Below are 27,604 nucleotides of genomic sequence, written 5' to 3' on the forward strand. Positions count from 1 at the left end.
AAGCATGCCAGGAAAAATATTTAGGCTAAACTGCGTGAGCTAAGAACATAAAGTACAGCCGGGCGCGGTGGCTCAAGCCTGTAATCCCAGCACTTTGGGAGGCCGAGACGGGCGGATCACGAGGTCAGGAGATCGAGACCATCCTGGCGAACATGGTGAAACCCCGTCTCTACTAAAGAAATACAAAAAACTAGCCGGGCGAGGTGGCGGGCGCCTGTAGTCCCAGCAACTCCGGAGGCTGAGGCCGGAGAATGGCGTGAACCCGGGAGGCGGAGCTTGCAGTGAGCTGAGATCCGGCCACTGCACTCCAGCCTGGGCGACAGAGCGAGACTCCGTCTCAAAAAAAAAAAAAAAAAAAAAAAAAAAAAAGAACATAAAGTACATTGATTTCTTTATCACAGCTAGCAGATAGTTAAGAACAATGTTAGCACATGTCTTTGAATAAATTTTGCTTCTAAGAGAAGTTACTATTTATTCCTAGTTAGATGGGGAGGAGAGTGTTTGAAGAGGAGCCTCTACTTTACTTTTAACATAGATAATCCAGTGAAGGCTGTGCACCAAAATTTCTGGTAAAGCAGTCTCTGTGGCAGTTTGATTTTTAAAGTCCAAACCTCCCAGATTCCAAAGAGCACTGGGTCCAAAGAATACCAAAGGAGGCATCACATGTTAACCAGCCCCCCTGCTTACAACAGCAGCACAAAAGCCTGGATACATGCAACACCATCCTGCTTTCTCACTTGACACCAAAATTCAGATTCTGAATAATTTTCTAAACAAGCAGCATTGCAACTGTGAGAGAAAATTCTAAGGAGGGCTTATGACTAGACCTTAGAACCTCTGCCAAGAGTGTCCCCTTTGGACAGGTTAAGGTCTGCAGGATATCCTGCAGTGTCTTCGTGTGGGGCCCAGTCTTAAGAGTGTGAGATTTCTCTGACCTTAGGTGGGTACCAGTGCCACTTTGTTTGCTTTCCCTCCAGAGCCTACTATGAGCATTCCTTTGGTACCTAGGTGTAATCCACACCTTTTAACATCCTTATTACACTTTCCCATGCTTGCCATTCCATGAACTTTAATGATAGGAACTGAAGATTGGGTGGGTTTATTTTGTCCTTAGCCAGTTGAATAGGGGAAGAAAAGAATTTAGCATAAGAAAAGAAAGTTTAAGTCACCAGAAACACATGTGAGTTCTCTCTGAGCCATGCGGAAGGTAGGGATCAGGGACCACACCCAGAAAATATTTTTTAAAAAAAGTCCATCTCCCTTCTGGGCAGGGCAGTTATAACTTCCCTTTCGTTCTGCGGGTCACTATCAGGGAGTGACCCCAGCCAGTTGCCCTCAGTCTTCAAGGAGCTACTAGGAAACAGCCACTGAAAGACCAAAAAGGAAAGAGGGGGAAGAAAACAAAAAAGACCCTGGTTTCTTAAGCAAATCAGCAGTGACAGTCAGGCTTCTTCACATGGAAACCCTTTAGTTTCACTGGCAGAGCCAGAAACCTGCATTTGCTTCCATGTTTAGGCACTGCTGCCCAAGGGTTCAGAGTTGGAAGGGAAAAGAGAGAGAGAAATATTCTCCTGTATGGAGCAGAAAGGAAAAGGAGAAACATAAATCCCAAACTTTGGGGCTACCTTCTCCTGGCATTTCTCCTGGCTGGCTCACCAAAATATATTATTGATGGAGTGTGTCCAGGTTCTTGGCATCTTGAAGAAAAAATTGGATAAGATGCACAAACAAAGCAAGGAAGGAATGAAGGGATTTATTGAAAATGAAATTACACTCCACAGTTTGGGAGAGGCCCTGAGAGCATAAGGTCTGAAGGCCCCCATTACAGAATTTTTGACAGTTTAAATACCCCCTAGAGGATTCCATTGGTGTACACCCTGTGTTAATGGAGAGGATGAAGTAAAGTTACAAAGTCATTTACTTGGTATACACCCTATGGAGAGGAAATTTCTTGTCATAGCTGAAGTGTCAATCAACCTTATGTTCTCTGCATGCACACCCTATTTTCCTACCTCTCTAGGAGGACACATGCTTGAGGCCAGCAAGATCTCAGGTCTCAGGGTGCTGTGACTCCATTTTCCTCTGCTCATTGAGAAGCCTTCATAGCTTCCTTTCCTTGGCACTCCAGATTCCAGCACTCTGAGGGCCAATGAAACACCATCCCATTTGTCACAATGGTTTCTAGTCATTAAAAAAATGTGTCAGGCCAGGGGAGGTGACTCATATTTATAATCCCTACACTTTAGGAGGCCAAGGTGGGAGGATTGCTTCAGGCCAGGAGTTTGAGGTTGCAGTGAGCTGTGATCATGCCACTGCACAGCAACTTGGGTGACAGAGCAAGACCCTGCCTCTAAAGAAAGAGAGAGAGAAAGAGAGAGAGAGAGAGAGAGAGACAGTGTGCTCTTGGAGTTTAAAAACAGGACGTGTTTTTACTGTCTTGGACAGTTACGGAATTTTGTGATGTGCTTTTTCATTTGAGTGAGCACATATGAAGGAGGAGGGGGATATGAAAGTGTCTTGACCAGTCACCATTGTCCACTCCATGGTCAGAATCAGGGGCCAAGGTTGCCTGAAGAGGTGATGCTGCTAGTTGTTTATATAGGTTGTATTGCTTCCCTTATTTCAAATAGTGTCTTGTAATCAGAAATCATCTGGGGTGATGTTTTGCTTAGTTCTTAAGCTGAAATACGAGCCTTTCAATTTTTCCTCGTTTCCGAGGTTGTTCAACTTTAGGGTGTATAAAAACATCTTCGCGTATGCACCAGACACTACCCCAAGGCATATTGAGTTTCATGTGATTTGAATATTTGGCATGCTTCACAAGGAAAGAACTTCCTCCTGTATTTTTAAATGTGTGTGGAAAGTTTTTTCCAGTAGATGGAAATCAGAGAATCAAAGAATGTTAAAAAAAAAAAAAAAATGAATCAGAACAAAATAATGTTGTTAATTGTGTCAGGACTCTAGTTAGTCTAACCCTGAACCCAATTAGTCATTTCAAGTAGCAGCAGGTGCCTATTTTATTAAATCTCATGGACAGATGGACTTCCAATCCAGGCCTGAATGGTGTGGGCATCTCATTTGGGCTCTGCTTCTGAAGCATTAGCCTCCTGTATTAATGGATGGTCATTTGCAGAGATTTTGCACACTCACGATAGCACCTGGACAGGGCTTCTCCACTGCAGCACTCCACTGCAGCACTCAGTATTCTCCACGGCAGCACTCAGGACTGGTTGAGTCTCTGTAGTGGGGCTGTCCTGGGCACTGTAGGTGTTCAGCAGCATCCCCGGGCTCCACCCACCAGGTTCCAGAAGCATTCCTCCTCTCTTAGTTGTGACAACCAAAAGTGTCTCCAGACATTGCCTAATGTCTCCTAAGGAGGCAGAGTCACCCCCCATTGAGAATCACTGCATCAGGGATACCACAGTTTGTCAAGAATAAATGGCCTTTTTGTCCAGAATGCTGCCACTGGGTTTGACACCCAAAAAAGTGGTCACACGTGGTTCTTAACAACAGTTTGCCATGTTCCCTGCCCCTTGCCCACCATGGAATTGTTCACCCCAGGTTCTTGGGCTCCAGGTTGTTATGTATAAAGTTTCAGTGCCACAAAAGAAATAACACTCAAATTTAAAATTTTCTTTTTAATTCTCAGAAAGACAACTTACTTCTATAGAAGGGTGTACCCTTACACCCAAGTTACATCCAAATTACAGATGGAGTAATAGTGAGTGCACACCCGACAAGGAAGGGGAAGGGGTTTTTATCCCTGACTCATGTGGCCCCTCCTGCTGTGTGGTTCCTCTATTAGCTAGGGTTAGACCACAGAGGTGAGAATGACAGGTAAGTGATTTGGCGGGGAAAATGATTATGACAGAGCAGGTAATCAGAATGAGTCAGGGTGGAGCAGGTGATTGAAATGAGTCAGGATAGAGCAGGTAATTGAAAAAGATTGCTTTATGAGGAAGTTAAGTTTAAAAGTAGAAGGTAAAGAATTGAACCTACTGACATGTTGATTCTTTGAAAAGAAATTTAGAACTCAACGTCTAACAACCCCTCCCCTTGTATTTCCTTACAGCTCTTTCTTCTCTGACTTTTTCTTTAAACATGTCTTGGCTTAGTTGTTTTGCTTAATTTTCCAAAAGAAGAAGCTTCTCTGGGTAAGGTGGAGGATAGTTAAGGGAGGTTTTAGTAAGTGCTGTTTCTGTGAGCCTCTGCACCAACCCATGGATGCATGGTATGACACAACACCTGACAAGAATAAGTACACCCATTTCAGCTGTGAGGGAATTGCCGTAAGAATTGAGGCTATTACTCCTTTACATTTACCAAACCACTTTTCTAGCCATCCTGTAAACAGGTCATTTACCCCTGAGTTGCTGGCTAATTCATTGGATAGAGCAGTCAGACCTTGCAATGCCTTTGTTTTTTTTTGTTTTTTTTTTTTTTTTGAGACGGAGTCTCGCTCTGCTGCCCAGGCTGGAGTGCAGTGGCCGGATCCCAGCTCACTGCAAGCTCCGCCTCCCGGGTTCACGCCATTCTCCTGCCTCAGCCTCCCGAGTAGCTGGGACTACAGGCGCCCGCCACCTCGCCCGGCTAGTTTTTTGTATTTTTTAGTAGAGACAGGGTTTCACCGGGTTAGCCAGGATGGTCTCGATCTCCTGACCTCGTGATCCGCCCGTCTCGGCCTCCCAAAGTGCTGGGATTACAGGCTTGAGCCACCGCGCCCGGCCTAATGCCTTTGTTATACTTCCATCAGGGGTAGTGTTGTTTGAGATGAAGGTGCAACATTGAGTTTTAAACATGATGCAAACTCCTCCTCTTTCTGTTAATACCATGTCGAAGGCTATTCTATTTTCCCAAGCCATCTGGCACGTAGCCCCAAATTGCTCAGCTAATCATTTAACAGTATCTCTAGCATAGTTAATAAATCGCTGTTGGTTGTAGTAGATGTAGTATATCCAGTTTTCATTTTTATTAATTGTCACTTACCAAAATGTTGACTCAAATCCTGCAGCTATTTGATTTTGGGCTTTAAATTGACTGGTATTCCTTGTGGGACTCAATAAATTGTGTCTAAATATACGTGAGAGTTGAAGGATGCATAAGGGTGTTCTCTCACTTTACAATGTCTTATTTTTCCTTCCTCTGGTTGATGAAATGCCAGGGTGAAAGGGATAGCCAGCTGGACTAAAGCACAAGTGCCATTCCAGTTACTCAGCAGAGTATCCAGTAAAGGTCCACCACAATACCACCACACATAAAAGTCCACCACAATACCACCATGCATCTACTTGGGTATGAACAAGGGCTGACTGATTGGTAAGCTCTTGAAAATTCTTAAGCTCACTGCATCCCTTCAGGTCTCCAAGGAACAATAAGTTTTCTCCCTGTTTGAGAGACATGAAGTAACTTAGTGTTGGGAGATGGAGGCTGGATGGCCCTTGGGGGCTGACCCACAGGGTGCCAAACTTCAGGATATAGCAGAGACTGAGCTTGGTATGACTTGTTACCCCAGGCTGTAGAATCCTGGAAAAGAGCTACTATACAGCCCATGCCTGGTCGACTGAAGGACCATCCTAGTGGAAAGGGGACAGTCTGGGCCCCTGGCCTGCCGTGCACACAGGCATAACATCTGCTTTCTTTTAATGTGTGGACGGAATATTTGATCCATTCCAACCAGACACTTGCATCTTGATATCCTGTCTTAATTGTCAAAGTTTGTTTTAAGTCTTTAAATTTTATGATAGCCATCTTGGTCTTGTCATTAGATGGAGGAGGAACAATTCTTCCATTGTGAGAGGTTTTGGAAGAAGGCTTAGAAGAAGGTACAGGCGGTGGGGGATCAAAGAAATTCATTTCAAAGAATCTAACAGGGTTTGTCCTTGAAATCACAGCCCCTATACCATAAAACCAACTTAAAGAAGGGAACAGGCTTAGGAATGGGGAAGAACTTTGAGGGTTTGAGATAATAACCTGTATAGAATTACACTGGTTTACCTGCCAGTTAGCAGGGAGTGCTGTCCCTCTAGTAAAATGCATGTATGGTTTTTAGGAAATTTCAAAAACCAGTTGGGGCAGTCCATTCTTGCTCTTTAGCGGTCCACAGAATATTGGACCAACTATGGCATAAAGGCTCTGCACTGGGGAGCAAGACCCCTGGTTGACACTGGAGTCTTTATCAAAATCTCCCTGGATTAAATGGTCCTAGTTTACTAATGCCTAGTCTGAGGAGAGTCAGGAGGGACGGAGGTACTTTCCTGAAGTAGAGAGCTGTCTTTGACTTGGCAAATCCCCAAGGGCATAACAAGGCAAGCATTAAATGCAGTGGTTTGAGGTGAAATTGACTAGGTTGTGTTAATAACTAGATGGTCAGCAATAGAGCAAGGAAAGAAGAAAGAGAAATAGAATAGATGAAAAGAGTTAAATTTTTCTTAGCTTTAGTTTGGTAGAGTTTTCCCCTGGGACTATCGCTTACGACTCTGGAGGGGGTGGTGCTGTCTTGGTGGTGATGAGTCCCTCCCCCTTCCGCTGTATGAACTCGGTGGTTAGCAGCACAAGGTAGGGTCCTTCCTAGGCTGGCTCGAGTTTCCTTTCTTGTCACCCTTTGTTGAGAAGGTGATCCTCAGGCTGATGCTGGTTTACCGGAAATTTTAGGAGTGGTACCTGTGCTAAAAGACTTTAGTTTTCAGGGAAAGGAAAGTGGAAGATAAACCAAGTATGTAATTTTGAAGAAACTGACCTTTTGTTTTAAATCTGGGGACATCAGCAGTGGGCTTTGTAGTTCTTGGTGCCATCTTATTGAGAAATTTCCTTTAGCACCTATTTTTATTCGTTTTTAGACCAAAGAAAGCAAGCATCATATTTGACAATGCTTCCTGTATGATTTTTATACCAGATAAGCTAAATTTCACCTTTATATTAGTGTGTTATTAATGTTAAACTTAGTTTTAATAAGACCTTGTAGGCATATTCAATTTTTAATGTCTGACCATAAGGTAAGATTTTTATAGAGTCTTTTTAACCCTTCATAATTTTTCTTAAAGAGCAGGTTGATGCTTTAAGAAAAACCTGTTGTGCTTTTATTTTAATGTCCATTTCACAGAAACACTGGATGACACCCCTTTAACTTTATCCAATATCTTTACACACATAATTTTCTGTACAATTAACGTTTCAAAACTTTTAAACCTTTAAAACAAAATATGTATTTTTTAACCTTTCAATGTAGGTAAAAATCCACATTCTTGTGCATCCTTATAATCCTTTTACAAAGGTATATTTTACTTTCCTTATACACTTTGCACATAAACTGCTTCTTCTATAGTTTCACATTTAGGAGGCCTAATTGCTTTTAAATTATATAACATTTCCTGCATAAATTCCCTTTTATAACTTTTTTCCCCCCACAATTTTCACAGACAATTGTTTGACATGCCTCAACTTTCTGACTTGTTGCAAACATTCCTTTCTTTAAACAACCAGTTAAAATTTATTTTAGGACAAGAATTTGCTATGTAACATTCCAGTTTACATAAATTCTCCCATTCTCCCCCCACCCTTTTTTTTTTTTTTCCCCCCTCTCTCAAAGATGATAACCATTCTTTTCCAAAGCGAACTTTCCTCATGTCTGTGGACTAGACTGCCCCAGGTCACAAGATTAGAAGTTAGCATAATACATGTTACACTGCTAACTTTTAGCAAAATTTACTTTCATTGAAAACCTTGTAAGCTTGCGATTTCAATTATCCTTTGCTATTAATAAGAGATTTAGTCCAAATTAACTTAGAATTGGCATAGATGGTTTCTTCCTAGTTCTGTAACTACTTTAAGGCTTGCCTGAGTGCAAACAGCTCATGTTTGAGGGGACCTATTAGGCAGTTTTCCTAACTCTGCTTCTACAAGAGTTACATGGCCGGGCACAGTGGCTCAAGCCTGTAATCCCAGCACTTTGGGAGGCCGAGACAGGCGGATCATGAGGTCAGAAGATTGAGACCATCCTGACGAACACGGTGAAACCCCATCTCTACTAAAAAAATACAAAAAACTAGCCAGGTGAGGTGGTGGGTGCCTGTAGTGCCAGCTACTCAGGAGGCTGAGGCAGGAGAATGGCGTAAACCCGGGAGGTGGAGCTTGCAGTGAGCTGAGATCTGGCCGCTGCACTCCAGCCTGGGCCACAGAGCGAGACTCCGTCTCAAAAAAAAAAAAAAAGTTTCCTTATCACTTAGTGAATACCCATCGTGTCTTTTTCCTTCTATCACCTGGGAGGAACCATCTATTATCCTGACTTTGAAGGGAGTTCCTCCTAGGTCTGGTTGGACCTTTCTATGGTAATTAATTAAGATTTAGATAACCTGTTAGGAAACCTGCTGGGTTAAAGGAATTATCAGTGGTTAATGTTAAATGATCTTTTTCTAACAGAATAGCCCCATACTTTAAGATTTTTGAGTTAGTAAGCTACCTTTTGCTTTTTTTTTTTTTTTTTTTTTTTTGAACTTAGGATAGTTCTGAACTGGTAAGGTGTGCTCACAATGAGGTTTCCTCTAAAAGTTATTTTTCTACCTTCTTGTATTAGCAAAGCACTGTGCCACTACAGATTGAATGCATTTGGGCCATTCGGGGTTTACTGGGTTAAGGATTTTTGATTAGGAAAGCTATGGGTTTTCAGTGGCCTGAGTGCTTTTGGGCTATGCCCTTGTTTATACTGACAACAAAATCGGGTTAGAGTGTTACAGGGTCACAGAGAATACCTTCAATTATCAATTACCGGTTTTAAATTTACCCTGACTTTTAAAAGTATAGGGTTCACTGTTTTCTCTTTACTACTTCTGTCTCTTTCTCTCTTTGACTTTCTCTCTTTCTCTCTCTTTGACTCCCTCTTTCTCTCTCTCTTTCTCTCTCTGTCTCTCTCTCTCTCTCTTTCTGTGTTTGCTGTTCTTTCTGTGCCTCTACCAGCTGCTTATGCTGCTGTTCTCCCCTCTCCTCCTTCCTCTAGGGGAGGGACCGGGGGGAATGGAGCTACTCTTTCTCCCCTGAAAGGAGAATGCCCAAGATGGATATTAACTGGACCCAAATGTATAACTGAGGTTCTAAGAATTGTTCAATTTGGTCTGCCACTCCGTAAGGCTCATCTAGTAGCAGTTTAAGCTCCTTTTTAAAATTCTGAACTTCTGAACTTATTAGGGAAGCATTTACGAAGGCAGTGCCCCCCGCTCCTTGTGATACCTCTTTCAAAGGGAAGAGGGTCCAAGCTGACCTCTTAGGTATGGAGGGAAATGGAAAATTCTGAATATCTTTTTTACATTGTTCTACCTCATACTGGAGTCATTTTAGAGAGGGGTATTTAGGTTGGGAGAGAACAGTGTGGTGGGATGGTAATTCCCAAGAGTCAGGGTTATAAAGAGGAGGGCTAACATGAGTAGAGGGGGAATTTGGAATGGGATCTGAGGAGGCAGTGGCTGTGTGAGGGGAAAGATTGGGGACACTGAATGGGAGAACATAGACTAGGGGATCCCATGCGCTGGAATCTTTAGGCATGAGAGCCGGCTCCTCTGACTTTCATTTTGAGGTGCCAGATTAGGTTCTTCCCTACTTCTTGTTAAGGGAAACAGGAGGGCAAGTCCTTGCCTCCAACAAAGGGCATAGCCTGCTTCTTGAAACACAATGGACTTTTAGCTTTAACATATCAGATTAGAAACTGACACATTACATCCTCGTTTGACTCAGACTTTGGCCAGAAAATTGAGGCATTGAGGATGGGTCACTGAGTCCAAATAAAAGAGCCATGTTTTATCATTTGTTGCTTTTTCTATGTTTAGTTCTTTCATCATCTTTTCAGTGTTTTAGCATGAGACCTAGGGAGCTATCTGGGGGGGATATCTTTGTTACCATCTTTATCTTTCTTGCTCCCTGTCTTGCTTGGGGTATTTCCCATCTTGATGATTTTGGGGTCAGGTTTAAGGTTCAATGTCCATTACTGGAAAATTCTCACTTTTTGGGGTGAGGCTCAATTTCCATCACTGGAAATTTCTTGCCTTTTGGGGTGAGGCTCAGTTTCCTCCACTGGAAATTTCTTGGGTTTGGGATGAGGCTCAGTTTCCCCACTGGAAATTTCTTGCGTTTTGGGCAGAGGCTTAGTTTCCCCACTGGAAATGTCTTGCGTTTTCTACTACTGGAGATGTGTGTGAGGTTCAGTCTGCCACAGTGGGGATGTCTCACCTCTTTTTAACCTCTAAGCCACCCCGACCAAGGAGTACTTCACTGAACCTCCTGTGGCTTCCTTATCATGGTCCCCACCACCAAAGAAATACTTCGCTGGCTCCCCAGCTTTTCCTTCCCTGGTCTGTGCACAGAGTCATCACCACAGAATGTGAGGATCCTTTAAGCTAGGTTGCTGTCCATTTTTTTATTTTTTATTTTTCCCCTGTGTTGCTAAGAGCTCGTCGGGTTATTCCTCACACTGGGTGGGTTCTGATTTTTCACCCCTGAGGACAAGTGGCGGGGTGTGCCTTCTCACAAGAGAGAACCAGAGACAGTCCCTGGTGGGGAATGTAATCCTGGACGAGCCCCCAAATTGTTATATATAAAGTTTCAGTGCCACAAAGGAAATAGCATTCGAATATAAAATATTCTTTTTAATTATCAGCAAGGCAAGTTACTTCCATAGAAGGGTGAGCCCTTACAGATGGAGCAATGGTGAGCGCACACTTGGACAAGGGAGGGGAAGGGGTTCTTATCCCTGACGCACGTGGCCCCTCCTGCTGTGTCATTCCCCTATTGGCTAGGGTTAGACCACACAGGCTAAACTAACTCTGATTGGTTAATTTCAAGAGAGTGACGGGGTGAGTGGTTTGGCAGGAAAAATGGTTATGGCAGAGCAGGTAAGCGGAATGAGTCAGAGTGGAGTAGGTAATCAGAATGAGTCAGGGTGGAGCAGGTAACCAGAATGAGTCAGGGTGGAGTAGGTAATTGTAATGAGTTTGGGTGGAGCAGGTAATTGAAAAAGGTTGCTTTATGAGGAAGTTAAGTTTAAAAGTGAAGGTAAAGAATTGAATATACTGACATTGATTCTTTGAAAAAAAATTTAGAACTTATAGCTAACAGGGTCTATGCTACTTCCCCCTCACCCCTGGCTGCTGGGAGCCAGCTATTTATGCTCCACTTCCCTGTATCTCTCCTGCCCAGAGAGTAGAGACCATTCCCAGAGCCCTCACCCGTGTAAATTGATGGCTGTTGCTTGGCTTGCTTCCCCAGGATGGAACAGTGTTCGACAGCCGCCCTATAGAGTCCCTGTCCCTGATAGATGCTGTGATTCCTGATGTGGTGCAGATGCGGCAGCAGGCGTTTGGGGAGAAGCTCACCCAGCAGCAAGCAAGTGCAGCAGCCACAGAGGCATCAGCAATGGCAAAGGTGGCAACTGTAACCCCAGCTACTGTTTCCCAGCAAAATCCTCCAAAGAACCAAGAGGCCATAGTGAATGGAGCACATGCAATCAGTGAGTGCGCGGGCTCTGGAGGTTTGGTGGGCCTCTCTGGTTTCATTGTTTTCTTTTAAATCTGGGCCAATCCAAATGCCTTCTTAAAAACCTACCTGCCATAAATTTCTTAGTAGCTGCTTTTTATTGTTTGCTTTTGATCTAGCCAGAAGAGCTTCCTGTTCGAGTTTTCCATCACAACCCTTCAACCTGATTTTCTTTATTTTCATCTTCAATGTCAGGAAATTGTGTGCACTGCCAATCTGAGAACTCTGCTATAACACATGGTTATTGCCCATCATAAAAAACTGTTTAATTCATGGACACATTTAGTCTCAGCCTCCAGCACTCCATGTTGAGTGTTTTTGGCCAAATTGTGGTATAATCATTGAGCTCAGTGTTCCTGCTGAGGGCATTGGGCCCCAAAAAACTGAGCATGAGCTTATTTGGCCTTTGCAAAAGCCCAGGACATCATTCCCTATTAGGTGATTGCCAGCGAGTACATGGCAAGTCAGTCAGTGAGTCTGAATTTCTACCCAGAGAACCTGCTCCACTTGGAAATACTACTGCTCTATAACCCTGTAGAGAAGCCACTTCAGCATGCATGTAAGTTCAGAGCATGCATATGTTGCATGCATGGTGCACTCGTGGGTGGGGGTGTGTGTGTACACATGTGTGCCCCAGTGAACAAATTCTTAAAGTGCCTCTCTGACTGGAGAATCAGATCTAGCATTTAATGAAAGCTCTCCTAGACTATTAATATCTCTTCTATTGAACAGTGTGACATAAAAGCCGTCTGTTTGGGTAAAATGAAAAGATCTTCTGGTTTTTTATTTATAAGGTCCATGATTGTGGGGTACGAAAAGGAGAGTAAGAGAATACTCAGCTTGTATTTACAGGTCATTTATTAACTATCCAGTGACATGGGGCACAACCCTCAGATTTTCAAAATTAAGAAAATGGCTGTAGTTGTTTTCGTAATGGATATGGTTGTTTGACTGCATCCCAACCCAAATCTCACCTTGAATTGGCTGCATCCCCACCCAAATCTCTAGTTCCCATGTGTCAAGGGCACGACCAGGTGTAGATGATTGAATCATGGGGGGCAGCTCCCCCCTACTATTCTTGTAGTAGTGAAAAAGTCTCATGAGATCTGAAAGTTTTATAAATGAGAGTTCCCCTGCACAAGCTCTCTTGCCTGCCACCATGTAAGGCATACCTTTGCTCATTCTTTGCCTTCCACCATGACTATGACTCCCCAGCCATGTAGAACCATGAGTCCATTAAACGTCTTTCCTTTATAAATTACTCAGTCTTGGCTATGTTTTTATTAGCAGTGTGAGAATGGACCAATACAACAGTCTTACATCACAGAAAGTAATTTGTATTCATGAACTTTCTGAAGTTGGTGTCTATTAAGGAAGAAAGTTTTAATACAGCGAGGCAGCCTGTCCTCTCCATCATTGTTAAGTCTGAGGCCAGACCTGATGTTCAGTTTTATTCTGCACCAATTTTTAAAAAAACTTAAGAAACTCCAGTATGGAGTCCATGTTAACCCTGGCTGTGGACAGAGTAGAGACACATACATGTCTTCAACCAAGTTGGCCAGTTGCAGGCAGATGGCTTTTGTTTCGTTAGGACCTGCATGTGGTTCTTCACACTGACAGGGATATCACCTGGGGCCCACCACTGGCGCTCCTCCTCCAATGGACACCTTCCTGCATGATAGGCCTTCTGCTCTATTTCCTGGGCCTGGGGCTACCTGTAGCGTTTCTACTGTTCCCTTGGCAGAGTGCCCTTGTATTGCAGCAAGGCAACCTGTGCTCTCTACCACTGTCGTGTCTCAGCAGTCTGAGGCCAGACCTGAAGTCCAGTTTTACTTTAATCCTCAAGAACTGTTGTTGTTGTTGTTGTTGAGATAGAGTCTTACTCTGTTACCCAGGCTGGAGTGCAGTGGTGTGATCTCTGCTCACTGCAGCCTCCGCCTTTCAGGATTGAGTGATTCTCCTGCTTCAACTTCCCTGAGTAGCGGGGGCTACAGGCACGCAGCACCACACCCAGCTAATTGTGTATTTTTAGTAGAGACAGGGTTTCACCATTTTGGTCAGGCTGGTCTTGAACTCCTGACCTCAGGTGATATGCCTGCCTCGGCCTCCCAAACTGCTGAAATTACTGGTGTCAGCCACCACGCCCAGCTAATAACTGTTGTTTTGGCCAGATGTGGTGGCTCTTGCCTATAATCCCAGCACTTTGGCTCTTGCCAAAGGAGGAGGACTGATTGAATCTAGGAGTTCAAGAGCAGACTGGGCAAGAGAGCAAGACCTCGACTTTACAGAAAATACAGAAATCAGTCAGGTGGGGTGGCACATGCATGTAGTCACAGCTACTCAGGAGGCTGAGCAAGGAGGATCACTTAAGCTCAGGAGGTGGAGGCTACAGTGAACTGAGTTAGCACCACTGCACTCCAGCCTGTCCAACAGAGCAAGACACTGTCTCAAAAAATTAAAAGTAAAAAGAACTGTTTTTTTCCTGCTGCTTGTGAGAAAAGTGGCCACTTTACAGGATGGTTTTCCTGACTGTGGCATTTAAGGTTGTCTCCATCATAAATGAACCTACCCAGGAGCCCAAAACTATTACCCTATGGCACTCCCAGGGCTGGCTTCTTCAATTTGAAGGCCTGGTGGTTCTGCTTGGACTGAGAATTATGATATGGGACAGGAGCTGTGGCTCATGCGTGTTATCGCACAGCTTTGGGAGGCTCAAGTACAAAAAATTTTTTAAATTACCTGGGTGTAGCAGCATATGTCTGTAGTCCCAACTACTCAGGAGGCTTACGCAGGAGGATTACTTTAGCTGGGGAGGTTAAGGCTGGAGTGAGCCATCAAGGCATGACACTGCATTGTAGCCTGGGCAACAGAGCACAGACCCTGTCTCTAAAAAGAAAATTTTCAAAGGACTGTTATGAAAGTGGCTCCAGTAAGAAAACAGCACTTGAACCCATGGACTAGGGGTTTGAAGACAGGGGACATTTGGAAAGAACGATGGCATTTACCAGTGGGAACTTCCTACATGCACAAATGATGCCACGGAAACATACATTCTAATGAAATGTCTTGTCTTATCAAAAATGCAGGAAACTTCCAGCTGGTACTGGTCATCCCCAGCCACCCTTGTACACATGGTTATTAGATGGTATTTGTCTGATTCCTGTAGACGAGGAGGTGTGATTCGTGAGCCTCTGTAGAAACCACTGTACGTAAGATCAAAGAAAGGCAGTGTTCAGTTGAGCATTCCTGGTCAGTTTATAGACCAGTGTCCACTCAGCCTTCTTAGCAGCAGCCCCTCAGAGATGCTTGGCATCCTATGAAGGCAGGTATTGGAATTTTAATTTCTTTTTTAGCAGTTGAATAGTCATAGCATAAAAATTGCTCAGACATGCTGCACCTTCTATCAGCTAACTCTCAGAAAAACTATTTAAAAGTAGAGCAGACCAGGTGCAGTGGCTCATGCCTGTAATCCCAGCACTTTGGGAGGCCGAGGCGGGCAGATCACCTGAGGTTGGGAGTTCGAGACCAGCCTGAGCAACATGGAGAAACCGCGTCTCTACTAAAAATACAAAAACCAGCTGGGTGTGGTGTTGCATACCTGTAATCCCAGCTACTCAGGAGGCTGAGGCAGGAGAATCGCTTAAACCCGGGAGGTGGAGGTTGCAATGAGCTGAGATCGTGCCCTTGCACTCCAGCCTGGGCAGCAAGATCGAAACTCCATGTCAAAAAAAAAAAACAACTAGAGCCGAGAAAAAGGAGGCCCTGTTTCTGGGATCCATGCTTGGAATCCACAGTGCTGAGACATAAATGTGCCCTGCCCAGAACATGAGCCGTCCCACTGACCCCTGCTCCAGATGGGCTGCTTACCTGGTCTATACCTCCAGAGGTCAACTCCCAACTATAGGCATTGGAGAAGTGCTCACTGCTTCTGCCTGCAACCTTCTCTCTAGACTGTGTCAGTGCACTAAGCGAGAGCACTAAATCAGTGCACTAAACTGAGAGCCTGGCTTTGTTTCCCCTGTGCATGTGGCCAGTCCTGACTAGTCCACCCTGGCTGAAATTCTAGAATATCCACCATGACCACCTTATGAGACCTTGCACCCTGTGTGTGAGCCACAGCCTGGCCTATTGAGGCAGGAGTTTTTGAAGACTGCATTTTGATAAGAGTGCAACCTCTGACAGCTGTGCCCGCCCTGAGTTCAGGACGCCAACTACTGCATAGCTACCTAGTACACCAATTGCCCTCTTGTCATTGCCATGGACAATTATATGGGGAAAGATATTTTTCCTCTCTTCCTGCCAGGTGCCACCTTCAGAGCATGAAGGAGTCACCAACACTGAAGAGTTTCACTGTTATATAACATTTTTTTTTATTACGGTTCTTGAGCCAAGCAGAATGGCAAGAGATTTTTTTATTTTTTCAATGTAGAAAATACCCCTTCCTCAGTGGGAGGTAACCAACCTAAGATCACATTGCGTCTTCCCGAGTTTTCAGTCAAAATGCCTTGATGAAGACATAACAAAGCATGATTAATTCCTTGCCATATCGGGAAACTGTTAACCATTGCTAATTGTTTGATCATCAGGCTATATTGCTGCTTTCTCATGAACATAAACTGGGGGTAGCAAACTCTCTGTACAGGGACAGACAGTAAATGTCTCAGGCTTTGAGGGTCATGCAGTCTGTCACAGCTGCTGAATTCTGTCATAGTACAAAAGCAGCTGTGAGAGTCATCTCAGGCTGCCTTAACAAAAGGCTACAGACCAGGCAGTTTAAGAATTTGCTGTCATGATTTTGGAGGCTGGAGGTCTGAGATCAAGGTGAAGGCGGGGATGGTTCCTTTCTCAGGGCTCTCTCCTTGGCTTATGGATGATGTCTTCTCCCTATGTCTGCACGTGGTCATACCTCTGTGGGTGTCTGTATCCTAATCCTCTCTTTTCATGAGAATAGCAGTTGCATTGCATTTGGGTTGACTGTAGTGACCTCATTTTACTCTACTTAACCTTTCTGAAGGCCCTATCTCCAAATATAGCTTTATTCTAAGGTCCTAGAAATTAGGGCTTCAAGATACAAATTGCTTCAAGATATAAATTTTACAGAGACACAATTTAACTCTTAACAGTATCCACAGGCAATATCACAACATGCAGAGTGACTATGTGCCAGTCACACTTTATTTATGCAAAAGCAGCTGGTGGCTAGATTTTGTCCATGAGCTAAAATTTGCTAGCCTCACTTACAAAGAGTAACTAATTGTTTTGGGGAGGCGGTTTAGAGACAGGGTCTTGCTCTATCTCCTAGGCTGAGTTCCATGGCATAATTATACCTCACTGTAGCCTCTAACTCCTGGGCTCAATCAGTCCTCCCATGTCAGCCTCCTGAGTAGCTGGGGCTACAGGCCTATGCCACTGTGCCTGGGTAATCTTGCAATTTTTTTGTAGAAATGTGGTCCCGCAAAATTGCCTGTGTTGGTGTTGAACTCCTGGCCTCAAGCAGTTTACCATCGTTGACCTTCCAAAGCATTGGGATTATGGGTGTGAGCTACCACACCTGGTCAAATTCTCTGTTTTTATTTCTCAATGAGGTTTAGAGACTGTGAAATTATAAAGAAACCTTATATAATTGCTAAATTGCACAAAAGCCACAATTTAGACTCGTTAGAGGTAGTGTTACTTAGTAACAAGGTGTTTCTGGAAACAAAAGTGCCCTTTAAATGCATTCCTCTTTTATTGGTAAGCCACATGTCTCTTTGTGTTTCCTATGACAGATAATCATTCAAAGCCAATGGAAATAGACGGGGATGTTGAAATTCCACCCAACAAAGCCACAGTCCTTCGGGGCCACGAGTCCGAGGTGTTCATTTGTGCCTGGAACCCTGTCAGTGATTTGCTAGCTTCTGGGTAAGGAAGTCAGGATGGGGATGCTCTGGGGTCAGGGAGATGCAAGCTGCTTGCCTTTCCCGGAGTTCTGCCTTAGGAACATGCACTACCCTTCTTACCCCAGTGTGGGCAGACCAAGGAATGGGCGGCTCTTTCAACCACTGCTGTACGTGTCTCGTATTGTGAAGAAGCCTTAGTTCCAAGTCATTTTCTCGGTGGGGTGAAGTTAGGCAGTTAAATTTACCAAATGCAAAGATGACAAGGAGGGAAACAGGGATCCACTGGTATGAAAAAGACAGAAGAGCACATGCCAACGATATCACCTGGCTAGAGAGTAAGCGGCAGTGAGTTCTCATCCCATTTGAACCAAATGCCAGAGGCTCCTGTGTTTTTATTCTGCAGATCAGGAGACTCAACTGCAAGGATATGGAACCTGAATGAGAATGGCAGCAGGGCCTCCACCCAGCTCGTGTTACGGCACTGTATACGAGAAGGGGGCCACGATGTCCCGAGTAACAAAGATGTCACCTCACTGGACTGGAACGTAAGCATCTTCCACCCCCTGGGCACTTTGAAATCAGTAAAATCTGCCAGCCAGGCATGGGCTGCAGTGATGGAACGTGTGCAGACTTAAGAGGCAGGTGGTTCCATGTACTCAGGCCCAACTTGGGGGGCTAGCCATAGAGGTGGTCTTGGCTTCTAAGAGCTCTTAATAAGGCCATGTCAGGCAGACAGTGAGCTGGTTGTTTGGTAGCCATATCTTTGCATTGTGAACGTGTCTTAGCAAAATGAGCCTGTGGTCTCATGGTGGGGAAATAGGCTGGGAGCTACAAGGTAGTTCTCCTGGAGAGACATGAGGTGCTTGGGATTTCAGCAACAGGTGTTATATGCATTGACACGTGGGATGCCCACAGTTACTGCTTTTTATTTTCTGCAAAGTCTTATGATAACTTTCATCATGGTGTTTTTAGTTCTGTCACTCGATAGAGAACACAAAGTGGTGAATGGTTTCATTGTGTTTTCATTGCTCCTTCGTCTCCTTGGTCTTCATGCCGCATTTTTGATTTAAGAGCAGTGTGCACTAACACTGCATGGCACTGATTATTGCCTGAAGAACTTTCTGGACTTGGGACCCTGAGAGAGGCTGAGCTTCTTCGGTGCTCCCACTCCTAAGCTGTTTTTGTGGGTTTGTGTCTCTTTCTGGCCCTCAGAGTGATGGAACACTATTGGCGACGGGTTCATATGATGGTTTTGCAAGAATATGGACAGAAAACGGTAAGTCCTGCACCCCTCGTGCAGGGGTCAGGTAAGAGGAGCTGCCATATATAACCCTTGAGTGAACAGACCATGGCAACAAAATCAACATGTTTGTTTTTACTAACAGGTAACTTGGCCAGCACCTTAGGCCAACATAAAGGACCCATCTTTGCTTTGAAATGGAATAAAAAGGGGAATTACATTTTGAGTGCTGGTGTAGACAAAGTGAGTATTAGCTTAAAATATGCCCCTTTATCTATAGGTGTTTGTTTATTTACTTGCTTTTCTTTTTCTTTTTGGGGGGATTGGGAGTGGGGGAACATGGTCACTCTGTCACCCAGGCTGGAGTGCAGTGGCACCATCTCAGCTCAATGCAGCCTCTGCCTCAGCAGGGTTCAAGCAATCCTCCTGCCTCAGCCTCCTGAGTAGCTGGGATTACAGGCACCTGCCACCATGCACAGCAAATTTTTGTATTTTCAGTAGAAACAGGATTTTGCCATATTGGGCAGGCTGGTCTTGAAACTCCTAGGCTCAAGTGACTCTCCTGCCTCGGTCTCCCAAAGTTATGGGATTTACAGGTATGAACCACTTTGCCTGGCCACTGATTTTTTTAAATCTCAAAATCCTGGCTTCTTGGAACTCTTAGGCTTTGTGCTTCCCTTTAAGAAATGAAAAGGATTTGTTTAGGCTTTATTTCTGTGATTTTGATCTTTCTGTTAATTTGTACCACATCATCTCTTAATATATTTTGCTGTTCTGTAGACCCTTGTGCAGTTTCCTTTAATGGGAGGTACATGGTTCAGTGATAGAAGAAAATCTCCACATTGCATTTGTCAGTTGCTAGAAGGAGTCATGTGATGTGGGGAGTGTACTGCCTGAACTTTCACCCACTGAGAAACTTGAGTAGCACAGGCTGTGTGTGTTTCTCAGGCTTCAGGTATCCTCAATTGATTAACTGCTGCTTCCCAATGTAGATGGTAGATTTCTCTGAACAGGAGTCAAGCAACCTGGGCACAAGGGTACACTCCCCAGATGGCCCACAAAGTCATTTCAGAATTGACTTGCTGTGCCCCTGGGCAGGTCTACAGGGAGCTACAGTGGCATTAACTCCAGGTGCATCTAAAAGCCATCAGTAGGGTGGAAACCCAGGGCAAAGAGGAAGGGGATGCAGACTTCATCCCAGCCCTGCATCTGAGTCATCCAGAAGTCTTGGCCTGTCTGGATTTTACTTTCCTCATGTGTCCAGTGGCAGGGCTCATTGGAATCATGACCCCAAACAGCCTTCCTGGAAGAGTTATGCATTCCCAAGACTCAGCAGGAATTCCAAGCCATGGCTTTGGAAAAGAACCGTTATCTAGAATTGAGAGAGAGAGAAAAAAAAGATGTGTTTTTACATGAATTTGTGTCTCTACAACTGGAAACCATGCTTGAATAATGGACAATGCTCAGGCTTCCACGAGACTTTGCATTTTCTGATGATTTCAGGATAATTTGAAAACCTTAAGTAACAGCTTTCTGTTTGAAGTTGTTATAAAATGATAGTCTTGACCTCGAAATATTATCCCACTCTTAGAGAAGTCATAATTGCATTTGGCAAACTGTGGCCCACATAGGTCAATCTGGCCCTTCATCGGTTTCTTTAAGTGAAGTTTTATTGGCACACAGTCACACTTCTTTGTTGACGCTTGTCCGTGGTTGCTTTCATGCTACAACAGCAGAGATGAGTAGTTTATAAGGGAGACCAGATGGCCCTCAAAGCCTGAAATTCCTACTACCTGGCCCTTGACAGAAAAAGCCTGTAGACCCCTGCACTAGGACATAACTAGGTTAACAGATCATTCATTCATAAGGTCTCTCTCTCTCTCCCCCATATTAACTCATCCAGTACTGCCCAGATGCGAGACAGGCACAAGTATGATGAGTTTATATATTCTCTGCAGTGTTAGATTTGCTTTGACATGGCAAAATTAAAGTTACGTGCCAAACAAATAATGAAATGCTAATTGGTTGAGGACTGATCCAAGACCCAAGATTAGCAAGTTTCAAAGACACTTCTCAGTTTCCTTTAAAAATGCTCACAGTCAACATAAAATAGGACTCAGTCTTTTTTTTTTTTTTTTTTTGAGATGGAATCTCACGGGTCGCCTAGGCTGGAATGCAGTGGTGCAAATTTGAGTCACTCTAAGCTCCACCTCCCGGGTTCACGCCATTCTCCTGCCTCAGCCTCCCGAGTAGCTGGGACTACAGGTGCCCACCATCATGCCTGGCTAATTTTTTTTGTATTTTTTAGTAGAGACAGGGTTTCACTGTGTTAGCCAGGATGCTCTCGATCTCCTGATCTCATGATCTCATGATCCACCCACCTCAGCCTCCCAAAGTGCTGGGATTACAGGCGTGAGCCACCATGCCCAACCAGGACTCAATCTTAAAGCAAAATCTTGACTGACAGAGAGGTGTAAAGTTTATAATTAAGTTGGAAATTCCAGCTGATGAAGACAAAATTCTAATGCTGTTCAATGAACTGCTTCTTTAAATAATATTCCAAGCACCAGTATTCATGATCTACTTTGAAGTAGATGAAGATGATTCTATCATAAGAATTCATGATCTGCTTTGTTTTTTGAGGTGGAAATCACCTTTTCTCCTTATTGACAGACATGTACATTGATGCCTGGCCCCAGTGCAAGCCAGTGGCTGTGTCCCCATTTCTAGTGCCCCCAGTTCATGGAATCACAGGCAGGGGCATTTTTAGAAATGACCTTTTCTGCAGCCCTGCACTTGTAAAAGTGCCAAAAGATCTTTAAAGATGCTTTGTTCTAGGTTTTTCAACAGTTTTCTGCACTTGGGGATGAGGAAGAATCTCCAACAATTTTGGTATTTTTGCAAGTATTGGTTAGACTTGCTCTGACCTTAAAATAGACACCAGCATCAGACAACCCAGAAGGCTCATGGACTCATCAAATATGGCTGTCCAGATTGTTAAGTGTGAAACATGATGTACTTCAAAGACTTAGGATGGGAGAAAAAGACTGCAGATAGCGCAGTAAGATTTTGATACTGATTACATATTGAGATGGTATTATTTTGGGTATATGAGAGTGAAATAAAAGATTGTTAATGAATTTTACCAGTTTTTTGTTTTTTTTTTTTACTTTTAATGTGGATCCTAGAGAATTAAAACTAGCCCATGAGGCTTGCTTTCTGTCTGTATTGGACAGTGCTGGTTTTAAGGAGAAAGGCTCACTGTCTTTTCTTGTACAACACATGTTACCAGAGTAAACTTTGTGGGAGTAATTACTAACTTTTCCTTTGTTTGCGGCACACAGACAACAATAATTTGGGATGCTCACACAGGAGAAGCAAAACAGCAGTTTCCTTTTCATTCAGGTGAGTCTTTATGTTTGTATTTTGTAATTTGGAAATAATTCAAAATTAAGCCAGGTGCAGTGACTCACATCTATAATCCAAGCACTTTTGAAAGCTGAGACGTGAGGCTCCCTTGAGTCCAGGACTTCAAGATCAGCCTGGGCAATATAGCAAGACCCTCTCTCTACAAAACATGAGATGGGATGGGACAGGATAGGATGGGACAGGACGATGGGTAGCTGGACATGGTGCCACACACCTGTAGTCCCAGCTACCCAGAAGGCTGAGGCAGGAGGATTGCTTGAGCTCAAGAGATCAAGGTTGTAGTGAGCTATGATTGCACCATTGCATTGCAGCCTGGATGACAGAGGGACATCCTGTCTCTAATAAATACAAATGATAATAACATAATTTAGACTTTATGAAATGTCCATTAAAGTAACTAAATACACAGAACACAGAGCCCAGAGAGCCTATATGGTCAGAAGGAGACCCATTTTGTGGCAAGCATTGCTCTTAAGGTTTGCAAGATACAGATGACCTTGGCACCTATCTACTCACAACTCTGAAACACAGCAGTGAACCAGCCACAGAATCAATGCAGGCTCTTTTCTCTTGTAATTCCAGGAAGGATGCTGTTTTGGGAGCTCCCCAAAACCACACCCAGGATTGGCAGTTTGCTGCAAGGACTCCCAGGACTCAGCATATTCACAGCTAAGGTTCCTAACAGCACAATAATTTAGTGCAACATGAGCAAAGGGAAACAGTGCACATGGCCAAATCCAGAGCTCAAAGGCTCCACTCCCAGTGGACTCTCACAGGCCATGCTGAATTCTTCCAGAAATAAGTTGTAACTACACCTGTGAAGTGTTTTGTAGCAGGCAAGCTCCATAGAGCCTCAGTGCCTAGGGTTTTTATTGGGAGTTGCTTACATGGGCACCCACTGCCCAGCGCAAGCCAAAACTGCAAACCTGTGAAGGAAAGCGGGTGTGTGACAAACACACTGTTTGCGCCCGTGTTGGCAGAGTGAGCCACTCACATCTGTTAGTGAAGGGCAGGAACTCTTTAGAAAACTACATTCTCAGTCACTATCCAGGGGCTGGCCTTGCAAGCAAGGTAGGTCTGTAGGGAGACCAACCTTGCACCTGCGGTATCAGTGCCTTCTTGCACAGGTGTGAGGCTGCTGCTCTGGATATAACCACATCCCTTTGCATGCTGGGGCCAGGCCAGGCCACATGCAGCAGCCGGGGTCTAGAATCTGTAGAGATTCCAATTTACCAGATTCCCACTTGAGTCTGCATTTTCTTTCCCAATTCCATCCTCTGTGTAACTCAGTCTTTTTGTTTGATGTGGCCTCTTACATTACAACAAAGACTGGTGGTCACCCCCAGGGCTGATAGACTATTGGAAGACTTTAGACTGGTTTAAAATGGACAAAAGGGGGTAGGTGCCACTTCCATTAATGACGAATGTCTGATGCATCTTGAGGGAATCCCTCAATGTATGCGGCAAAAGTTGGTTGTTTTATCAGCTGTCCCTGGAGCGTTGTCCAGGAGGAGATGTCAGTGTCTTTCTTGTTGGACAGTTGGGGTGCTTAAATGATGTTCTGAATAGGAGGGTAACCTCAAGGACTGTCCAAGATGGCATAGCCCATCTCGGTGCCTGGGGAGGGCTACAAGCAGGGGACATGGGTCCTGTAGGAAACAAGATCATGAGCCAAAAGTCCTGTTGAGGCATGATGTGTAGGCATCCACATCTGTTATTCCACGCGGTACTGTAGCAGGGACTCAATGAGCTTCCTCATATGGGCAGCTCAGAGAGTGAGGGAGACCCAGGGAGGACACTGTTTCTGCTCTGCTGCCCTGGAGAGGGAGAGAATCTCTTCTGTGGCCAATCCTGCAGAGCTTTGGACATACACCAAATACAACTCTTAGGGCTGCTGGTGAAATTCTTTACTGGTGTGGCTTTAATTAACACCATTGATGAGGTAGAAGGTGCTGAGCATACTGGAGACAAACGGCTCCAAATGCAGGCAGCACATGCATGACCTCATCCAGGAATGTTCTTCACCCCAAAACAGAAACCCCCTTCCTATTCAGTCTTTCCCCTGCCCCCGGCCACCCCATGTACAGCTCATGATCTGTGTGTCGTTTCCACGCCAGACACTTGCTACTCTGTGTTCTAGACTGTGCAAATCAAAGCAGCTGTCTAGTAAGAATGCCATTCCCGATGGTGTTCCATCACATGGCTTAAATGCGAAAACCTACCTTTTTGGCAGGAAGGATTCCGTAACAAGTTCAGATCCCTAGAATACCAGACATGTAGACCTGGGGAGTAAGGAGGGATGTCTACTGCAGAAAGCTCCAACTTCTGTTTTTCAGAGAAAAATATGCCAAGGTAAACATCAGTGAGGTTCTTCTAATTTTTTTTCTTTTTTGAGACTGAGTCTCGCTCCATCACCCAGGCTACAGTAGAGGGCTTGATCTCGGCTCAGTGCAGCCACCTCCTGGATTCGAGCAATTCTCCCGCCTCAGCCTCCCAAGTAGTGCAATTATAGACACCTGCCACCACGCCCAGCTAATTTTGGTATTTTGAGTAGAGACGGGGTTTTGCCATGTTGGCCAGGCTGGTCACGAACTCCTGACCTTTGGTGATCTGCCTGCCTTGGCCCCCATAGTGCTGGCATTGGAGGAGTGAGGTACTGGCCAGCTTCCTCTAAATTCTTCTATCTTAGGAATTTGTGTTGTCTTTCAGCAGAAAATAATCTTTCCCAAAGTGACCCCAGAGACTGATGGAAGGATTTTCTACCTAGCTGGCCCAACAAGAGCACAAACTGCATGTTCTGAATTGCATAAGCTTCTTACCTGTAATCTGGTTGGCCACGAGGTAGATCCAGTTCCCATCAGTAGGTCAGATATGTCTAGGCATTTGTTGCTTGCTGTTTGGTGTCAGGCAGTTGGAAGAGACAGTTCAAGATGAAGAGAAAGCAGCTCACTCTTCCAGGAGAAACACAGCTGCAAAGAGCTGTGAGGAGTGCCTTCTGTGGCTGTGGCAGGCTTGTGTTTTCCCCATGTTTCCATTTATGTAATATTCCCACTATGATAAAATGATAGAGGCTGGGTGCAGTGGCTCATGCCTGTAATCTCAAGACTTTGCGAGGCTGAGGCAAGTGGATCATCTGAGGTTAGAGACCAGCCTGACCAACATGGTGAAACCCTGTCTGTATTAAAAATATAAAAAATTAGCCTACCTGGTGGTGGGCACTTGCAATCCCAACTTCTCAGGAGGCTAAAGCAGGAGAATTGCCTGAATCAAGGAAGAAAAGGTTCAAGAACTGAGATTGTGCCACTGCACTTCAGTGTGGGCAACAAGAGCAAGACTCCATCTCAAAAAAAAAAAAAAAAAAAAAAAAAAAAAGATAAAAACCAGGGACTGATCAGCAGTGCAGGAGTTTAGGAAGGGTGTGAGGAACAGTGGCCTGCTGATACAGTAGCCTGAGGGAGATGTTAGTGAGAACGGAACACTCTGGGTCTCAATTGCAGCCATACACTTCTACCCATGTGATAAAACAACACAGAGCACTCTATAGGCAAATTGCATCAACGTCAACTTTCCAGTCTTGATACAATGCTACAGCTACACAAAAAGTAATTCTTACAGGAACCTGGGTGAAGGAGACAGAGGACCTGTCTGTGTTACCTTTGCAGCTTCCTGTAAATCTCGTAGTATTTCCAAAGGAAATACAGGAAGCTGCAAAGGGAGTAATTCCCAGCATAGCTCAGCCCTCTTACTGGCCATTCACCCATTTGGCTCCAAGCATCCTGGCTGCAGGAGCTGACTCAGAGTGGGAGCAACTGCCTGAGGTCAAGGGACCCTCCTTTTAGATGGAAGAGTCATCAGGTGCTGGTCACCATCTCCTGGACTACTCACCACATTGTCACATTTCCAGCTATATTAATTGCATGCCTGAAGCAGAGGCTGGACCAGGAATTTGCCATTTAGCTCAGGCAATGTTGTAAACAAGAAGTAGGAAAATGGGTCAAGAACTGTCAATGAAACACGCTACTGGGGAAGCAATGAAAGAGATGATCTCGGCTGTGGAAAAGACTACTGTTGACACCTGCATCCTCCCACGCACACCTTCTGCCTAGGGATGGAGCTGGATGGGGAAGCGAATGGGGTCCCTGCACTAATGGACAATAAACTCATGGACCAGGGTTGTACCTCTTATTTAGTAAGAGACCAAGGAAGCACCGGGGCAGTCGATATTTAGCATATTCAGAGAAAGCTGGATTCTTCTCAGTTCAGTGTTGACTGCCTTTAAGAAATGCACACAGCTGGGCACAGTGGCTCACTCCTGTAATCTCAGCATTTTAGGACATCAACATGGGGGAGTTGCTTGAGGCCAGTCATTTGAGACCAGCCTGCGCAACATAGCAAGACCCTGTCTCTGCCAAAAACCATTGTTTTTAAATGAGCCGGGCATGGTGGCTCACGCTAATAGCCCAGTTACTCTAGAAGCTGAGGTGGGAGGACCAGTTGAACCCAAGAGTTCAAGGCTCTAGTGGGCTATGATTGTGCCACTGCATTACAGCCTGGATGACAGAGCAAGACCACATCTGCAAAGGAAAAAAATAAAAAAAGAAAGACACGTAAGATGAGCTTCTATAGTATTGGTCAGTTGGTGAGGACATTGTGGGCAGAGTGTGGCAGAAGCTAACCCTCTATTTTCCCTCGAAGCAATGCTTCAGTGTTGGCTAATTCAGTGTTTGCAGCTACCTTGGGCAACATAACTTGGGAAATAACAGAATGGACCATAGTATTTAGGAAAACCAATGAGAGTTCTTGGCTGGGCAGACTTGTGGAGTTGCCATAACCCCACCTCCTCTCCTGGTACATCATGGTGCTCACTCAGTAGCTAAAAGTAATTTCCACTGGCTTGTGTGGGAAGCATAGGGAAAGAAGAGCTGTTCAGATATTGGTGGCTAGCCCTCAAAACCCAGAGCTCCCTGCTCCTTAACGCATTACCTTTTTAAATTAGCAGGAACCCTAGGAAGGGTTTCTTTCTCTGCATTTTACATGTAATTGAGCATGTACTTTTCACATCCCTAAGTAACTCCCTTTGATAATCAGGGTTCTATGCACACAGCTGGGTTCAGAGGTCCTCTACATACAAGAAGCCTCATGACAATCCTTAACAAGAGGGTGGGTTTCCTGATGAATTTCCTCAGAGCCTTCAGGGTAAGGGAGGAGTTTGTCTGAGAAGGCACCTCTTTCCCTGTGTCCTCCCATCTTGGCATCCCATGGCCTTTCCTCCTGCTCCTCAGTTCTCTGTCATGAGGTGGGAGTGAGTCTAGGGAGTGCTTCGCTGGCAAGGCCCCTGCAGTGGAGAGAGGCCAAGGACCTAAACACAGCATGCCTGCTGTCCTCCAGTAATGCCAGTGATCGCTGCTGCCAGTGGGCATCTGAGAGGAAGGGAAATAGCCACTCATACCCACAGCTCCTCACCCCCACCACTCTGCTAGAGGACAGGAGTGAGCAGTTGAAGTCACACTTCCCTAGACTCAAAGGATGAGAGTGCAGGGTT

At 44.7% G+C, this 27,604-nt stretch overlaps 1 protein-coding gene across 4 annotated transcripts in view; it reads left to right on the forward strand.

The window, feature by feature from the left end:
* LOC139355401 (transducin beta like 1 Y-linked) overlaps positions 1-27,604 on the forward strand; it is a 221,549-nt gene that overhangs the window by 170,632 nt on the left and 23,313 nt on the right. For all 4 annotated transcript variants that reach the window (XR_011618579.1, XM_071089493.1, XM_071089495.1 and 1 more), the window contains exons 5-10: positions 11,248-11,488; positions 17,283-17,415; positions 17,797-17,938; positions 18,606-18,669; positions 18,779-18,876; positions 21,978-22,038. Coding sequence is in view for 3 of the 4 variants with exons in the window: in XM_071089493.1 (XP_070945594.1) it covers positions 11,248-11,488; positions 17,283-17,415; positions 17,797-17,938; positions 18,606-18,669; positions 18,779-18,876; positions 21,978-22,038 (739 nt within the window). In the remaining variant the exon portion in view is untranslated. The remainder of the gene's footprint in view (positions 1-11,247; positions 11,489-17,282; positions 17,416-17,796; positions 17,939-18,605; positions 18,670-18,778; positions 18,877-21,977; positions 22,039-27,604) is intronic.

The sequence above is a fragment of the Macaca nemestrina genome, chromosome Y (genome assembly GCF_043159975.1).
Source record: "Macaca nemestrina isolate mMacNem1 chromosome Y, mMacNem.hap1, whole genome shotgun sequence".
In the NCBI taxonomy this organism is placed as follows: domain Eukaryota; kingdom Metazoa; phylum Chordata; class Mammalia; order Primates; family Cercopithecidae; genus Macaca; species Macaca nemestrina.